The sequence below is a fragment of the Carassius auratus genome, unplaced genomic scaffold (genome assembly GCF_003368295.1).
Source record: "Carassius auratus strain Wakin unplaced genomic scaffold, ASM336829v1 scaf_tig00214575, whole genome shotgun sequence".
Taxonomy (NCBI): domain Eukaryota; kingdom Metazoa; phylum Chordata; class Actinopteri; order Cypriniformes; family Cyprinidae; genus Carassius; species Carassius auratus.
Window position 1 is genome coordinate 1,410,768 of NW_020527719.1, and position 19,567 is coordinate 1,430,334.

Genomic DNA, 19,567 nt, shown 5'->3' on the forward strand with positions numbered 1-19,567 from the left:
ATGCGGCTTATGCATGCAGTAAAAAACAAGGCAGCTCACAAGGATTGGAACAGTGCCACAATGCAAAAGAAAATTAATAAAAGTGTTATTATAACGGGTGTGACATCACGAATGCATTAACATTTACATATCAATTCCTACTCATTATTCAGCAACTTGGATGGTTCTGATAAACAGTTGGCTTCAAGTACCGGCGGAGTTCACAATCAGAACAGTGGTCGTTTAAAAACACTGCAACAAAAAAGGCTTTAACTAAATTACTATATTTTCGTGCAAAAAAATAAATAAAAAAAAACACGTAAACATTTTTTAACACAGTACTTGCACATTGCAAAACTTCAATAAAACAGGATTTGTTCCAGTTGTTTACTGGGGGTATAGGGAGAGAAGGAGAGAAGGAGAGAGAGATAGTTAGCTAGCGCTAAAGCTGACAGCTGCCTGGCAGCCTTACAAACGCAGCTTAACGTTCACCCTGTTCTGAGTGGCACACAATGCAACTATTCAACCCTCCAAACATCTAACTATGCCCATTGCCCACACGCATAAAGAGATGCCTGAAAGTCAAGAGCAGAGCTTCAGCTCACTCTGGCCAAAATGGAGCTCCAACATTTCACTCTCTGTTTTGTTTGACATGCTCAGGCTCAATATGGATGGTTTTTTGTCACCCTCTGATCCATTCTACACCGATTACTTCAGGACGGACTGGAAAACTGTTCCACTGATGGCCACTGGATGGAGATCTAGTTCCATTAATAGGTTCTGGGAAGAGTGAATGAAGCACACTTTGGCAAGCCAAAGAAAAGGACACGCGTATAGAATTAGAGGTACGTGAGAAGGAGCTTGTGTACAAGCTTTCCTTGATTGTAATGTGCTGATGATTTAGAGCTCTGAAAGGTTGAAAACACAACCATAATATACAAATGGTAAATAGGTGTGGAGAGATGAACCAGCAAGAGTGAGCCTTTTCTGTGCTGGCCATGAGACAGGAAGGATCTCTAAACAGAAATTAATGAGCCAAATTTCTGATTAAAGCACCAAAATAACCTCTTTTCAAAATACAGCAATACGTACTGTTTGTTCGTACCCAGAATGGGTACTAATGACAGTTTTAAGAAGGATATTACGATATCTAAATTAAGAGCTCAGAGTTAACAACTTGTTCTAACTTCATTATGCAAATTTCAATTTCCCTTCTCCTCTCCTCTTCCCTGCTTAGCTATACTTCTGGGACAAAATGTTCCTCTAAAATAAGCAAAAAATGACAAAGCATCCAGAGACATTGTGGACGATTTTTATTGGTCAAAATATGAACTGATCAAGCATAATCACAGTAAACTATTATAAATCATATGTATTTGCCTGCACCAAAACCCCAAGACTTTGAGAATGATTCCTCACAGCATTGGCAGAAGCCACCACAACATCTTCAGATACAAAATATGGAATAATAATAATATATCAGCCATTACAACATTCTTCAGTGTCACATGATCAAAATATTATTATAAGATTCATAATTCTTGTTTTTTTTTCAAATGTTAAAAACAGTTGTGCCGCTTAATATTTTTGTGAAAACAGAAACCTTTCAGGATTTTTTATATAGAAAGTTTAAAAGAACAGCATTTTTAATATAAAAATAAAATTGTACAGAATCTTTTGTAACATTATAAATGAAAAACATTAGATTTCAATAATAATTGTATAATAATATATTAAAATTAGTAGAAATGTATTGTTAAATGTTTTTTAAAGTTTACATTTACATTTTCAGGACCTCCAAATTTGGTGCACTAGTAAACCTGGTTTACATGCATTCATACCACCTCAATGGTATGTGCAATGATGGCATAACACAGCTAAGAAAACTTGTAGAAATACATGTGTGCGTGCACGAACGTGAGAGTTTTGAAAACGCTTTCCAATCTTAAAGCAGGCCATAATCAGTCATGGCTCTTAGAGATTTCACAGGTGGATCTGTTGTGCCCTTTTTGTGAGATTGGTTCTCTTCTAAACTGACTGGGGGCCAGAAGCGTAACCCTTTAGTTCACTTTGTTCAAAGCCCACTGTGCATCTGAAAGACCACACTTTATGAATTCAGATTCAGTTCAAATTACTAGAGATTTTCTCAAAGCTCTGGATGTATTGTATTCCAGGTCTTAAGTGAGCGGATGGGAAGGGTAGATTAAAGCAGAGCACACACACCATCTGGGAAACGTCTCACGCCAGTCAGTGGGATGCCGCTTGAAGCACAAATGCACAAATGTAAACTGGCATTGGACCAGTGAAGTATGAGGATGAAAGAATCCAGCAAACTAGTAGGCCTAAAGCCAATAGATCCAATCCAACATTTCTTCCGCAGTATATCATTTAATATACTAATACAGTGGCATGCATGAATGGCTATACTGGCTACTTTACAACTTGATAAAAACGTCAACACATTGAAGTGTTGAATTCTGTTCATTGACCTCACAGACAGTTCAAGGAAAGAGCGAACACTGTCTACACCAATCCTGCATAAAACAGGAGTCAGCCCAACACCACATGCCCAGACGCCACACATGTCCACAGACATCAGAAAGCATGGGGTTCAAAAGTATTCAAACCCCATGTCAGCACTAGAAACCATAATGAGGTCACATCGTTCTACCCCTTGACCTTACCGGACAGCAACTGGACTGACCTGCAGACCAAAGATTGGTGCCACTGAAGCGCTCGGTCCAGGATTCCTGCCTCGGCAAACTTGAACAAACAAGGTCAGGCAGTGGAGTCACAGCAGGCTACGGTGACAACTTATTTCAGTTTGTAATCAAAGAAGGTCCAAATGCTCAATGAAAGAAGACTAAATGCTAATCAGGCAATTTGCAGTCATCAATCCAATTAACTTCACTGTATACTGTACAAACATCAGTCAGCAAATGTGCATGACAGCAGAAGCATAAATATTGCTGCTCTTTAAATTGTTGTTCTTTTTAGCAGCGCCTCATTTCATTCTGAGTTAGTGTTTTAAAGAGATAGCTAACCCATGGGTTGTTCCAAACCAATATAACCTTTTTCTTCCATGGATCACAAATAGATTCTTTTTTTTAGAATGCACTTTACTTCAGAATCCACCTTTTTCAGTATAATGAAAATGGAAGATCAGAGCTTTAAAAAAATAAATAAAAGGGATGCACCAATATTAATATTGTGGGCAACAACAATAAGCCAAAAATTACTGGCCAATAATAAGAGTCTACTAAACTATTTTTAATAATAAAAAATAATAACCATTACATTTAAGTACATTACTTGCATTTTAAATTGGTAAATGGGTGTCAAGTTAGAAATGAGCATGTACAATTAAATATCATATACAAGTGGTTCTCAAATAGGCACCAAAGCAAAAAAGGAAACACAGGATGACTTGAAGCCATTAAAATAAGAAATTATTACTGATATTAAAAACAAATAATGACAACTGTTTGATGATTAGGGGTCTTTGAGTCAAAAAGACTGGGAGCTATTTGAGAAACACCAGTGAAATTTATTAAAATTTTTAGGGTCAACCCGGACTGCATCATGGCCATTGAGCAAGCCTCCTTTTCATTTAAGCAAGATGCTTTGGCCTAAATTACCCATCAACAGTATCACAGACAGAGTCCATTTCACCACACATCCTTCTAACACACACACACATCCTGATTGCATACTGTATCTAGTCCGTAACCAGCAGAATCAAACCCTCAAGGTCTCAGGTCACCTGTGTGGCCCTTTTAATTAACTGGGCGCTTAATGTGTTTATCTCATGCAAGTGCGGCTCTTGCTACACCAAGGCATCCTGGGAACAGGCTGAGACAGTCAGATAAATCATCACTCGACACATCTGTCCCTAGTCGCGGCCATCCATCCTCCCTCTCTCTCCTTTTTCCCTCCGTTTCTCCTCATCGGAGACTCAAGCAATTCTTTTCCTTTGGGTGAGGACGTTTGTCTCTGTCTTCCTCTTCCACAGGCTGCTGCCATAGGTTAATATTACACACTCAGATCTATTGCTCAGATAATAGCGCCATACGACAAGGTCACTGCACCGGGTTCCGCAATGTTAGACCACAAATAGTTAACTGAAGCCAGCCTACCTGTGAAGGGCATAAATCTAGGAGTAAACTCCTGCTGTGATAGCATCAACTCTTGAAATCTCCATATGGCCTGACTGTGTTTTATTTACCTGAAAATGAAAATTATGCTAACACAGAGAAGAGCTATGCCAGTACCTGCATATAAATATAACCCACCGATATGTATTTAAAGGGCAAAATTAAGGCCAATGTATACTAATGGCATAGGATTGTTTTTGGATAATGTACTGTGGTGCAAATATCACAGCAAAGTGAGATGATTGCTAAAAACCGCAGTTTCACTACCACCACCGAAAAACATCTAAATGTTTTATAAGACATTACCAGTTTTCTCAGTTATATGCTAAGAGTAATGTTCTGTTTATAAGTATCTTGCAGTGCCAAAGTTACCATGTTATATGAATAGGTAATCATTCATTCCCATAGTGTAAAACAAAGTACATGTTCTTCTCCAGTTGCTAGCATCCATTTAATACAAATTCATACACAAATATAGAAACTGGAATAAAGGAAAGTTTGAGATGCTAATCTGAAGGACAGAGACATAAACACCAGACACATGTGTGTGCCTCTTACAACAAAGAATAGATGCCCGGAAAACTGAATGTGCTTAGGGTATTCCAACACGGATATAAATAGAGAAGGTCTTAGACAATGTCATATCCACCAAATTAGGTGCTGAAGCCGGCAAACACACATGCCGTCTCCTGCTTAAAGCTGCGGTAGGGAACTTTTGACGCTCTAGCGGTTAATAAACAGAACCGCTTGCGTCTTGCGGAAGAACATCGTAGCCGGAACTACTTCTCTCTGTTTATGTCTATGAAGAATCACAAAGGTACTGGCTTACTCTGCCGCGGTACCCCCGAAGCAATCTAAAATAGTCCAAATATAAACACTTATTATAGGTGCACTCTAGTGATTCAGGACAAGCCAAAAACACAGTTTGGAAAATGGATTCATGGTGTACTCGTTTATTATATACTACATTTATATTTTTCTACATTTTGAACACAAACAAAGACCGCAGCTCTGATTGGTTGTTTCTTACCGGGAGCGGTCTGTAACTGCAAATGGCAATAGGACCACTGGGAGGAGCCAGAGGGGCTTGATTTTTTTCACAGATTATCTGTCTCATATTCTACTGTCAGGACATAATGACAGGTTTAATAAATATGTAAAAAAATATTATTTTTTTTTTTAAAAAGTTGTCTACTGCACCTTTAATGCATTAGTTCCACTATAAGATACTTCACTGATAAAACAGCTGGGGTGTTTTTATCCAATGCAGCAAAAATAAAATACATTTTATGAAATAAAATAGTTCTTAGCATATGCATAAATCACCATCACCTGCTTTCAAATGGAGCGACATTTAATAGACAGAGCCGTAGATCACTGACAAGCTACGCAATATCACGTTCATTATCCCAGATGAATCGCCTTCGATAATGAATGCGATATTGAATGATTTTGCAGAACATTCAGACTGATAACTTCCGTGCGCAAATGCAGCAAATTTGTCACAGGACACGCGATATGACACTTGCGTCCGACTATATATGAACTAGTGGTTTTAAATACAGAATTTTTATATTTAAAGTTAGCTTATCAGTATGTTTGAAAGTATATTTTTTTTGATTATTGGTGATTCCATAGGCTTAAAAAAGTCTGCAAAAGTTCTGTTGATATGAATCTTGATATGAATATCATGTGCACCTGCATGGTTTAAAACACCAAATAGTTATGCTATGACAAGAACAAAGAGTCTCTCTCTTGCCCCACCCATGCACGTATCCACCCATGATATCGTGTATCGTCGATCTCATGGGCTGACGATATGACGATTTGAAAAATGACCATATCACCCAACACTAGAATACATCCTAAAATGAAACAACTGTAGATATGAAAGTAATTTTCATTGTAATATTGCTGAGAGTGCAAGCAAGTCTAAAAATGTCAAAATTAGACTGCTGAAATATTTTTATCCAATAAAATAAAAATAACATCACATGTATACACATACATAAATCCATACACTTATACATACACACCAGTGCATTTAAATGATATTCACTTAAGTCTAACAAGGTTAAAAATATACTGCAAAACAAATAACATTGTTAAAATAAAGCTAAATGTTAAAAAAAGCTAGATTCAGGCTTTCAACTTTCAAATATGCACAAAGTTGTGACATAACTATTAGCAAAGTAATATTTATATAAGCAGACTCCATCCAAAGAAATTGTTATGGTAATTGAAAACACTACTTAAATCAGTAGTCCCATTTATTGTAATCTGTAACCACCAGTGTTAATAAATGTAGTCTTAGAACAATTTTACAGCTCAAATAAATAAAAAAATTTTGCATGGAAGAATTTATATAACTAGACTAATGCCACATACACTGTTGACAGAGTTTAACTTGCACCGAGCCCAAAATATTCCTTCAATATTACACTTCAAATTTCATTCCACTCATACCAAGATAAAATTAACCAGCGTTTACACATGCTTAAATATCTCCTGGCCATCCTCCACTGCATGTCCAGACAGAGAGGGGTGCAGACGCATCAGGAGTCTGCCGGCCAATAACCTCACCCTACAGGTGCCCATCGAGAGGTCACTGGCATGCGTGCAGCCTAATCTAACACAGCGAGCCAATGAAAAGCACTGCCAACTGGTCCACATCCCACTGGTATGTCTCATACTCCTGCTGTCTGTCTCTGACAGGACACACACACACACACAGCAACGCACATGCAGAACGGTCCACAAGGCGCCCATTATTAGCAACATCAGTGCGAAGACAAATGCTGAAAAAAAACAAAAACAAGAAGTGTTAGCAGTATATAGAATTGACCTTGAGGTTTTATGTAAATCCAAAATCTGATGCCTGACCACATAGCCCAGTTGGGCGGCACTGAGTGTTAAGAGATCGTCATGACATGAGGTTTTCGAAAAAGCTAATCGCTGTTCTGCCTGCATAGTCGCAGACTTTGCAAAGGCGTGAGGAGACTTACAGAGGAGGAGGACGGTGACCTTGTGTCACCTTTTCCGCACACACAGAGTTCAGAAGATATGGAGAGGTGGAAGAAAAGGAAAAACATGCATAACGCTTGTTATTCTGCAATGTGAGGCTGTAGCTATCATCTCATGAAGGGAAAAAGCACACTGGAGAAACATGTCTGAAAGACAGCCGACATGCATAAATGTCCACATCGAGCATGAAAATATTGGAAATAATCCAACACTGAATGCATTATCCAATCAGTAAAGCTTGTTTATATGCTAGCATACTAATAAAATTACAAATTTTCTCATCTAGCATAATGGAACAAAGATATTAATTATGACACTTATATTGATGGGCGTGTTCTATTAAATGCACTTCCCTAAATTGCAAATATCACTATGCAACTTGCAAATGCAAGTAGGAAATCATAGTTAGATAATAGACGGAAGATAACAGACACAAAGCTAAAGCCACAAAACTCAAAACTGGATTTCATGGGGTCTAAAAGAACAAAGTGTGTGATTGTAGAAACTATGACGATCAGCTTTTACTTAAGTAATGCTAACAGAGAGAATAATTTGGAAAAGTGGAAACCTGAAACCAAAAATGACAGTTTAACTTAAATATAGCCTTGTGTGGAAACTTATCTCTGTAGCTGCAGTCTCCAGCAGGAGCTGTCACTAGAGAAACAGTCCACTGGAAAACGTTTGTGTCAGTGTAAATATGTACAATTACCATTCATTCTCTCTCTTCTACAAACAGCAGGGCATCCACTTTAAATTAACCTACAGTTTCCTTACTACATGCAAATTGCTTTTCAGCACCACTCGAGATAGCATTGTACGTTAAATAAGAGAAAATTGTTTTGCCACCGGTCTTCACCATTTACTGTCTGGTTATATTGTAATCATTGACTGAGAATAAAATGCAATTACTTGCTATTGTTTAGAAAACACATGCAATATGTTATACAATGACAATACCAAATCTGTGATGCTTTACAGAAATGTCTGGGTGATTGCAATCCATTTTCACAGCATGCTAAACTGTCAAATATGCAGGTCAAAAGACTTCTACAATGAAACCATCTGACCGTGGCCATCCGCTCTGCACATCGCAGCATGAGATTCCCATCAATTATTTAAAGGGAATTACAAATTGATATCACTGCTGCTGGATCCTCTGATTACAAGGTAATATACTATTACAGCGGTCATCTACCTCTAACAGCTGGGAAAAACTTCCATGACACGACACAGAGTGACGCACTCACTAGTTTATGCACTACTCACTCCCATTTCAATACCTCATGTTTTATAGCAAGTATCACATGGCTAATCGTTTTTTAGGTGCCTGCTGATGTTGCATTAGGTATGTGGAGAACCGGACACATGCCATCTGTTGGAGCTAATAGTATGCTTTTGGGAGTCATGGGGAGGCCACATAAATTATTGTTATTAACATTATTAAGCATGTTTTAGGAATAAATAAAATACCACTCTAAGTAGTTTAAACTACAAGTAATAATTCAAACCTGGGTTAATTTGGCAGTAAACTAAATTATATAAATAATGTAATTGTAAGATCTAGGAGGTAACATACATAGCTGTGTAGTGAACAGCAGTCAAATTGACAAGACTCCTTTCACAAAACGCATGGAAATTTATATTCTGATGAGTTCAGGCTGGTGGACAACAAAAGATGATTTTTGTTTAAACATAACACTACTTTTGTGGTGGGGGTTTACATTAACATACAGCAAACCTATAGGTTGCAAATGGTGCTGTCGACCTGTTGCCAAGACCTTGCGGTAAGATGTTAAAGCCCTATAAGTTGCTTAATTAGGCTCTAAGGAGAAACAAGGAAGTTATGCAAGAAGCAAGTTTGGGGAGTTTGGAAACTGTCACAGCAACAGTAACCACAAACTTATTGCCCCCCAATCTTCTGCAAGACTTCAGAATCTTCTCTTCAGTGGTCCTCTGCTTGTAAACTGCCAGGATCTTCTCTAATGACTTTAGAAAGTCAATGTCAATGATCCTACCTCCTGCGTGCTTCAGGTAGTCTGGATCTCTGTACAGACTTCAAAACCTTCATCGCTCCAGTTTGCATTTTCCAGACCAAAGAACCTTCTCGGTTCTCAAAAATTAATTGTCCACCAATGCTTTGTGTTCAAGACTGTGAGACAGATCCAACTACTTTCATACATTTGAATTGATCTAACAAATGGACTGCAGAATTTCATTCAAATTTTATAAAAAAAGTTTTTTTTAATTTCAAAACGTTTATTTTAAAATGTAAAAGACTGTCAAGATAAACTTTAAATACTGATTTGACAAACAATTAATAAAACGTAAACATTTTTAAGGTTGAATCCCATAAAATGTATAAATAAATGGATGGCCAAACAGCCGGACATGTTGTTTACTTGTGCTTGAGTGAACTCTAAATCAGTATATGGGGAATTAAGAGTTAATATTACATGAACTAAAATTAAAATTCATCCCACCGCAATAAACAATTTTACAATGGCAGAGGTAAAAGACTGTCAAAATAAACTTTAAACATTGGCTTGACAAAAACATAAATAAGCAAAAATGATGAAGGTTGCAAGGTTGTAATATATATTGATCCCATTAATTAATTAATAAATGAATGACCAGACAGGTGAACATGTTCATTACACTTATGCATGAGTGAACAAGAATCTAAATCAGTATCCGAGGAATGAAGAGTAATCAAGTATACTTCAAACTGATCTGATTCACATTTCCAGAATGGCTATATGGCTAAATGGATATAAAATGGTATATGGTAACTTCCTATAGTGCTTTGGTCTTTTGGCTGAACATGTCCGGACATACAGACGACTAGAGATGAAAGCCCAAACGAATCACTGCCATTGAACAGTATGGATGAGGTATTACAGCACGTTTCAAGATACAGTAACGGCTCATTTTCTACAGCTGCAGTCTTCAATCTTCATTAACATTCTGACTCTTCTACAATTAGTGCAAGAGTCACTAATTACATACATCACCACAATTAGTGGATTCATTATACTCCTTTTTCTCTGAGTAACACTTTTGCTAAGATAAAAGGAGCAATTATGATGCCTGCACCTACTGCTCCTGCCTCAAAGTGGAAAATACAACATGTCGGTATCTCCGTGTTTTCTGTTCACATTAGTCACGCACAGTCCCTCTGCTGTGTTAATGGAGAGGGGAATAAACCTTAAAACCTTCCAGTAACTTAACGGGAACGGCTTGGTGCTACCAAGACCAAAGTCATGGGTTAGATACCCACACAACCTGATCACACTTTTATAAAACCTTAAAACAAACAAAAAGAAAGAGTCCGATAAATAGATCTAGGAGTCCTGCACACCGGCTTGTAGGAATTTTGTATCCCATTCCTCAGTACAGAACCACTTCAACTTTGTGATGTTGGTGGGTTTCGTCCTATGAACTGCTTGCTTCAGGTCCTTCCACAACTTTTCAATTGGGTTAAAGTGCAGACTTTGACTTGGCCATCCAAAACATTAATTTTATTCTTCTTCTGTCATCCTTTAGTTGAATGACTTGTGTGCTTGGGGTCGTTGTCTTGCTGCATGAACCATTTACTGTTAAGACTCACAGACAGAGGTCCTGACAAAAAAAATTATATTTTGGTCTCATCAGTCCACAAACATTTATCCAGTAGCCCCCTGATTTCATCCACATGATTTTTAGCAAACTGCAGACAGGCACAGGAGAGCAGTGGCTTTCTGTTTGCAACTCTACCATGCAATCCATGGTCGTTCAATTTTCTCCCAATGGTGGACTCATGAACATTAGCAATGTGAGAATTGCCTTTAGTTGCTTAGATGTTATCTTGGATTATTCTGCAAATTCACAGACTATTACATATCTTGCTATTGGAGAGAACTTTGTTGGTCGACCACTCCTGGGAAAGGCAATAGTGGTCTTGAATTTCCTCCATTTGTATGACTGTGGATTTGTGGAGTCCAAACTCTTTAGAGATAGTTTTCTAACATTTGAACAGCATCTCTTTTTCTGAGATCCTAAGAGATCTCTTTGTACCATCTGCACTACACCTAAACATACCCTATGGTATGGACAAAAGCCAATGTGACGTAAAAACATTTAAATCACAAGATTCGTACCCAAGAATTACGCATCCTACTTCAAATGAATTTGAAAAACAAACTGATATTACATCATTTCGAACAAAATCAGGTCATTGAGGTTTTTTTTTGGCAGTTCGAAACAGCTGACAAAAGCAAACTTTCTAGGGCAGTTTGTTTTAGCCCCTTAACACCTTTGAGCTTCCACTGGTCCGTGGATATATAAATGCATGTATACTTATATTATATATACACATACATACATACATACATACATACGCACACACACACACACCTATTCATATTAATACTTAAGTATTGTAGCATTACACTCACTAAAATGTAAGTTCTTGATTTCAAAATTCAAAAAATGTAGGTCCATTTAGATGCAAACATGCCAGCAATGATACAACTGCAATAGAAGTTTCTCTGTTAAAAAATAAAATAAATAAAAAATAACCCTGGAAAATACACACAACACTCAAACATCCACAGTATACAGTACGTACAGCATCTCTGTCATTGTGAACAATCTTAATTAGTAAATCATGGCAAAACTACCAGCAAATCCTAAATGCTTTCTTAGATTTGACAACGCTTTCTTATATGCTTCAAAACAGATCAAAAATGATGATTTAATTATGATTTTAGCACAGGTGTTCTTTACTGCAGAAAAAGCAGATTTGTACATTAGACAAAAGTGAGCTCTCCATGTCCTTAGCCACTTAGGGAAGAGTTTGAAGCTTCTATCTGATAACACTCTGTATCCCACCAGCTAAACGACCAACAAACACTATTATGTGTGAGTGTGAGGTGAGCGCAAACGCTGAACCCAAACATGACTGTACACCAGCCAGGGCAGCACTGGGCGCTGGAGAACTTGGCAGAACATTAAACGGGAACATGCTCTGTGTATGTTCTGGCTTAGGGGCGAGCGCACAGTGATACACAAGTGTGGGCTGCTGCTTTTCTGTCTCTAATAAAACCATAATAAAACCATCTATTTACTGTGGGTGTATTACAGAGGTTTGTGCCCTTTCTGTTTACCCAAGCGCGCGCGCGCAGACACACAAAACACACTCCTACACACACCTGCAGCACAAGTAGTCGTTCTCCAACTCAATTCTGATTAATTACGCAAATGTCAGCTGCAGTTGCCAGTTGACTACTGTATGTGTAACGTAAACTGGCAATCTCGTTGCCATGGCAAATGCTTTTCTGCGTCCTGTAGCGCAGGAAGCCAGCAGCACCGAGCTTTGCACCCCATTCCAAGCACTGATGAATATTTCAGTGTGCCGCCATCGGGAAGAAGAGAGATGCTTTTTTTCTGCTGGTGCTCCTCTGCTTCCTGTTTGATCTCTTGTAGCATGTCACATGGTCCCAAAGTCCTCCAATTTTGCTTATCACGCGGTGTCAGTGCCATCCATAATGGATAAAAGCAAGCACTTTGCATTACTATTCATGTCTTTTCTCCTAGTGCAATTCAGTCGCAATGCATTATTATTTAAATCAACCTGATGCCACCCGTTCAACACAAACCGACACGTAAATAAATGCACTCAGGCTCATTCACGCAAGCACATGTAAACACATACCAAACTGGTCTCATTAGCAGGGGTGTCGCTACACTTAAATAACATCGGAGGCTTAGCCCATTAGCACCATGCTGCAATGCAAAGCTGCCAGCAAAGTAAATTATTCAAACTAGAGAGGAAAGCAGTTTTCTGCCACAATTTGGTTCCTCAATAACAGCCAATCAGATCAATACAGTCAAGAGGAGTGGGACTTTGGACAAATTAACCTGTGTAGGGGGGGGGGGGGGGGGGTTTGCTTCCAAACAACACAAAGATATTTGGACAGTTCTTAAAAAAATAAAATAAATAAATACTAATATTTTATTGTATGAAAACTAGTCTAATGCTACTTCTGAAGTTCCTAATCTTATTTAAACAGTGTTTGGTTATTTTCTATAGAAAACTTGAAAATAGCAATTAATGAGATGATTTTTTGCAGTGCAAGAGCACTCCTGCCCTCGCTCTGATCTTCCATCTCATAATTAACATGAGCTCTTATCCCATGGGAGCTCAGATCCATTTCCATTCTTATTTTGGTGTCTTTTAATGCTATATGCCTGAGTTATTAAATATATTGACATTCAAACATTATTAACTAAACTTAATCGGTCAGATGGCAGGAGGGCTGACTCTTTTGACCCCCCTTCACCAAGAAATCTATGAGAAAGGCTTTCAGGCTTGCTTCCATGAACATTGATTTAGCCCGCGCGTCTCAAATTTCCTGAATATATTATAAAAGATATTGTATTTGCTTAATCAGTGAAGAAGGCAGGTAACCGTAATGTGATCTCTTCCAATAACTCTGAACTATTAAAGGCTAAGGCCTGTTTCACCCTGCATGCATAACCAAAAAGAAAAGCAGAAAAAAAAATGTATATACAGTGTGTGTGTGTATATATATATATATATATATATATATATATATATATATATATATATATATATATATATATACACTCTTTAAGTCAGAAAAATGTGCATAAATTATCATAAATTTTCAAGATTATCTAAAAATAGAAATATTGTTAATATATTATGTCTTAACATTTTTCAGATGTTCTGAATGTATATTTTTCTATTTAAAAAAAGAAAGTTTGTCTCTCTCCCTCTCTCTTTCTGTATGCATGCGTGTATGCATATATATATATACACACACATACATATATACACACACACACACACACACAATATGTATTCTTATATTAGAATAATATAGAATACATTTATGTTTATCTTTACAAATAATATCTATTGATAAAAATACTGATGATTAAGAAAATTATTTCTGCAAAAGGAATATATTGCAAAACATGGTGTAAAGAAAATAGATTTGGCATATTAACAACACTTTTTCCTTTTGATTTCTAGGCTAAGAAAAAAAAAAGGCACCAAAATTGAACATGCAACTGCATCCCTTTTAAACAACACTGTGCTGCTTACATGTACATTGTCAATACTGTAAACTTTTGTTTGGCTAACAAAATAAATACAAATAAATGTGACAACAAATGTTGAAATGTGACAAAGGCCAAAGATTTATCCTTGCTACAGTGAAAAATTCACTGCCACAAAGAGGGCAGCTGTGTATGACTGATAGCGGTGTGGAAAATGAGAGCTGCTAATTGGGTGAGAGTGTCTCACCAGCAGAGGCTCGTCTTCGTCTAAGGCTAGTCATAACGACCCATGTCCCTCCTTTCCCCAAATAGCCTCCAAGATTGTGGAGCGCCACAGTCCTGCTCAACATGTTACCTGGATGCATGTGACTTGCCAAATATAACCCGAAATCTTACTACATCCCTGCTATCTGGGAAGCTCTGAAGTAATCAAAGCTAAAGTTATTTATAGGGCCAAACATTGTCTTTTGCAACAAAACAACATACTTGACACTGATTTAAAATGGCAGCCGGAAAATAATTCAGTCTAAGTAAGTCTTTGGGCAAACTACCTTGCACGGGTGGTAAACGTTAGCGCAATCCCTTGCGAGTGCAGAGAATTTAATGAATTCATGGGGTGCCGACCACAAGATCATTAGAACACAGCGTCTGGATTCTAAACAGCTTTTTTTCTGTAACACCAACCAATTAAAGAGGAATCATGTTGGTAGAAGCTGACATTATGTTCGGAATTTTTCACAAAAGGTCATGGGCCTTTTAATCTCACAGAAGGTAGGAATACAACAACACTCTGCTCGTTTCAGAGAAGAGTTTATAAAATGTTTAACTGACTTTGGAAAAAACAGATGGGTCATTGTTCCTTCGAAAGTATACTTCTTGATTTGGTCTCTGAGAGAGACGGCACTATCCAAGAGTGGCCTAAGAGAGACATCTTTTACAGAACAGAACATTGTGCTTTGAAGGAATAGATCCCCCTTCCACAAATCTTGCACTGGAGGTCCAATGTGCCGCAGAGTTTAGCTACAAACCTGTTCAAAGTCACCTGCCTGTGATTTTCTAATGATCCCAAAGACATTGATAGGTATTGATCAGCATTCTCAGGTGTGTTTGATTAGGGTTAGAGCTAAACCCTGCAGGAAAGTGGATCTCGAGGTAGAGATTTGAATCTCTGCAATAGATCATTCAAAATGGAAAATTCTGTCATTATTTACTCACCCTCATGTCATGCCAAACCTGTCTAATTTACTTTCTTCTAACAAAGTACAACAGAAGAGATTCTGTAGAACACTGAGGTCCAAACAACATTGGATCCAACTGACCAACTATATGTCTTATGGAGGGAAGTTATGCAGGTTTGGAATAAAGGTTGAAGAAAAATAAAAAATGAATCACTTGTGCGTGAATTTACCTTCTACTATATGAAATGCTACTGAATTTTGGACAGAGAAGTTCTGATAAAAACTCCCATTCCCGGAAATAACCCATTTCAGATAATCTCAGAATTAAACAACATAAAACAAGTGTGAATTGAGGATGGGCAATCAAACGGCCCTTCCTGGTCTGGCTGGTTCTCTGCCAGGACATGTTGCATTGTACACCAGATCATATGCCAAACGTCTGGTTATGCGAGACTAATAATACCAGAGCTCAACAATGAGGATGGATCTGCTGGCTTGGGGTGGTCTGAGAGTGTTTCAGGCCACATGACACAACCGTTGAAAAATTTTACATTCACTGATCTTGTACAACCATTTTCATGGCTTGCAAACAAATTCATAATGATTTTGTATTACAGTTTTCCTACAAGATGTGGCTTTAAAGTTAATTTTATGTGTTGTTAAAAATGTGAGATTTCTAGCGTTCTAGTTTCAACCAAATTTTCATAAATGAAAAATTTATATTTTTTTTGCTACAAAAAAAAAAGTGTTATGATTTTGTTAAAGTTCTCCAACAAAATTGTGTTCATGAATTTATGTGGAGTTAGTTGTATAATTTCAATCAAATCTTTTTTTTTATGATTTCATTATAGTTTAACAAAATTGTTTTAATGAATTTATTTAGATTAAGACAGCTGTATAATTTCTAATTTATAAATCAAACTTTCCAAAATAAATATCAAAATAAAATGCAAAGAAGTTCGTAAATTCGTAATTATTTAATTCTAGTTTCCAACTAAATTGTGCAATATAATGTAATATTTTATTATAGCTCTCAACAAAACTGTTTAAATGAACACAGATTTAGATACAGTAGCTGTATATTTTCTACCTCTCTAATTTCTAGCCAAATTTCATGAAATAATAAAATAAATGAATAAGATTAATTAAAATACACCTTAAAAGAAATGAAAATAAATATTATATATATATATATATATATATATACACACACACACACACACACACACACACATACATATATACATATATACATATATATATATATATAATATATATATATAAATATATATATAAAAAGACACACACAAATTGTGAACTTGAGCAAGGAATTACACTGTCATTCCGAGTGGAAACGCTCCAAACCAGTGTGGACAAAATCCAGATGTCTACGGTACGGTGCATCACTCAATCCATCACTGAACTGAAAATACCCAACAGTGTCATGATAACACTCCAGTGAACACCACTACGGAGGATAATAAATATTCATTCATTCATTCTGTTGAATGGGCTTAATGCTGCTCTTACAGTCCCTGCGGCAGACACAAGTATTCTCCTCATCTGAGTGGCATGCATTTTAATACTTTTTATCACATTCAAGGGAGTTGAGAAACAACTGTATGCCATTCAGGACCATTAACCACTCGAGGAGCCGAGATAACATTTGCGTTAACAGGTGTTAGCGCGCCTCCAGTGAAATGGCTGAGCGGCTTAGGTAATTCAAATAAGCGGAACGCGCAACTGCAATTTGTTGCAGGCAGTCAAATCTCACATAAAGCTTTCATGCCGCAGGCAGACTAACAATTTAACCCTTGGCCGGTGGCTATGAGAAACAAAGGATAAAATCAATAATGAAACATCATCGTTTTCTCAATACCTTCGAGCATGTCACGACTGAAGAGTAAATCACCCTTGAGATTGTTTCCTGATGGGGTAGGCCACACTGTCAGTTTACGATTGACCTTACAGTTGAATATTCACAGTCATTCCCATGAGACCAGGCCCACACAGAGCTCCCCAATCTTTCTCTTGTTCCAGCTGCTGCCCGTCTCACTGATGGCTCCGTCACACAAACACTTATACGCAACATGGATCCAGCCCACACAGGCGGCGACCTGCTTCGGTTTACTCACCCTTTTGCCCTCTTTCCCTGGTGCTCCTGTTTGACCCGGCAGGCCAGCGTCTCCCTGGGGATGATGGGTAAAGGATCAGGGTTTCAGTTCTCAGAAAGCATTGCAGTAAATACAGCAGGTGCGTCCTGTATCTAGGTTTCCACCTGTCCATGGTCATTAATGCTCTTTTAAAAAACTTGATTACATCCAGAAGCAAGATGTTAAATATGAAGACAAAGCAGCTGGCTCTTTTACATGCCGGCACTTAGTAAAGTGCTGAGAGACAGAGGCATGTTCACAGCACATGGGTGAACTTCATATAAGGAAGACCAAAAAAAAAAAAAAAAAAAGATTAAATAAATTCATGAAAATGCTGCTGAGGCAATTACCTTTTCTCCAGGAATTCCTGGGGGACCCTGCCCAGAAAAGAAAGAAAGAAATACAGATTGTCTGAATATTTTCATTTAAGCAAAAATTTTAGACTAAAGTTTAATTATCCTAATCTATCTTTGCACTATCATTCAAAAGTTTGGGGTACGTAAGATGTTTCTGAAAGATAATACAGCTCATAAAAGCTGTATTTTTTGATAGATAATACAGTAAAAACAGCAGAATTCCTGTGTTTTTACAAGTGAATTATTTTCTATTTTAATATCATTAAAAAAGTCATTTATTCCTGTGATTTCCAGCAGTCACCATACCAGTCTTAAGTGTCTCAAGGTCCTTCACAAATCATTCTAATATGCTGATTTGATACTGAAGAAACATTTCTTTTTCATCAATGTTAAAAACAGATGCTTAATATTTTTGTGGAAACCATGATATTTTGTCAGGATAAAAACTAAAACAACAACAACAAAAAAACAGAGCATTCCTGCTGAATGAAATCATTTCTTAATGAACAGACATCTCTCAAACCTTTGAATGGAAGTAAATAAAAAAAAAAATATCTTGTGTAAAGTCACTAATTAAATTGCAATAAAGTAACAGAACGAGTTTAAGGTAAAGTTATGTTTTATTGAAGTGCTGCAGATGACACACTGCCATCATATGCTCAGCACATTTTGTTTAAATGTTGTCCCTGAACATGAACCATACTATCTTTCAGAAAATAGATTTAGAACTAGAAAGGAGAGACTGATCAAAAAAACATTACATTACATTTGCACAATTACTTATAATTAGCTGTACGTTATGCAGTTCTGACTAGATTAGCTGCAGAACGTTCAGTAGAAGCATTAGCAGACTTTTTCTAACTGTTCAATTAAAACACTGCACAAAAAGGCAACAGGCATTCCCTATGAATCATGAAAAATGGTAGGAAAAGGTGGACATAATTACTGAGTGCTGCCTAACAAGAGCTTTAATGCAATTTTGAAAAATAATCTGTCAAATCTGCGCTGCTATTTCCTAAAAAACACAAAACTCAAATATGTTTTTACCTGGTCCCCTTTTTGAGCTTGCTGCTCAACCTAAGAGAAAGCAGAAGACAGATCATTACACGTTTCATCAAACAAAGACAGCAATTAAGTACAGCTGTTAACACTGTTAGAACAAAGGTCAGGAACACCTAGCATTACACTACATGACCCACTGAAAGGACAAACTGCAATACCCGTCAAATACACACAAGACACACACACATGCACGCACAGCCTTTCAGATGCAGAGTAAAACAGTGTGGAGTCATCTTTCAGCTGGCATCCTCGAAAATACTGACACATCTCCGAAACAGCTGCAAAAATAGCCATTCGCTCCTCGTGTTCGGTGAAAGTCAGAGAACAAGAGTTTTAAAGGCTCCTAAAACTGTCAGAATGTAACAGGGGAGAGACAGCCTGTGATGTTAGAGGTCGTAAAAAAAAAAGAGTGACAGATGTCTACAACACCCATAACACAATCGAAAAACCTAAAATGTCAAATTTGCTATTTGATTAAAGATCAAGAATTTGAGCCGCTAAAGCGTGTGAGATGTTTTTGTGTTGCATGATTTACAGCTCGCCTACGAGAAAGAGTGGTGATATGGCAAGCGTGTCGTCGGCTCTCACGTTTGAAT

The 19,567-nt window shown here is 37.3% G+C and overlaps 1 protein-coding gene across 3 annotated transcripts in view; it reads right to left on the reverse strand.

Moving 5' to 3' along the window:
• The window catches only part of LOC113092377 (collagen alpha-1(XIX) chain-like), a 128,885-nt gene that overhangs the window by 70,601 nt on the left and 38,717 nt on the right, over positions 1-19,567 (reverse strand). For all 3 annotated transcript variants that reach the window (XM_026257966.1, XM_026257963.1, XM_026257965.1), the window contains 3 exons: positions 18,957-18,986; positions 17,904-17,930; positions 17,536-17,589 (listed from right to left, as the gene is read on the reverse strand). In XM_026257966.1, the coding sequence (XP_026113751.1) occupies positions 17,536-17,589; positions 17,904-17,930; positions 18,957-18,986 (111 nt within the window). The remainder of the gene's footprint in view (positions 1-17,535; positions 17,590-17,903; positions 17,931-18,956; positions 18,987-19,567) is intronic.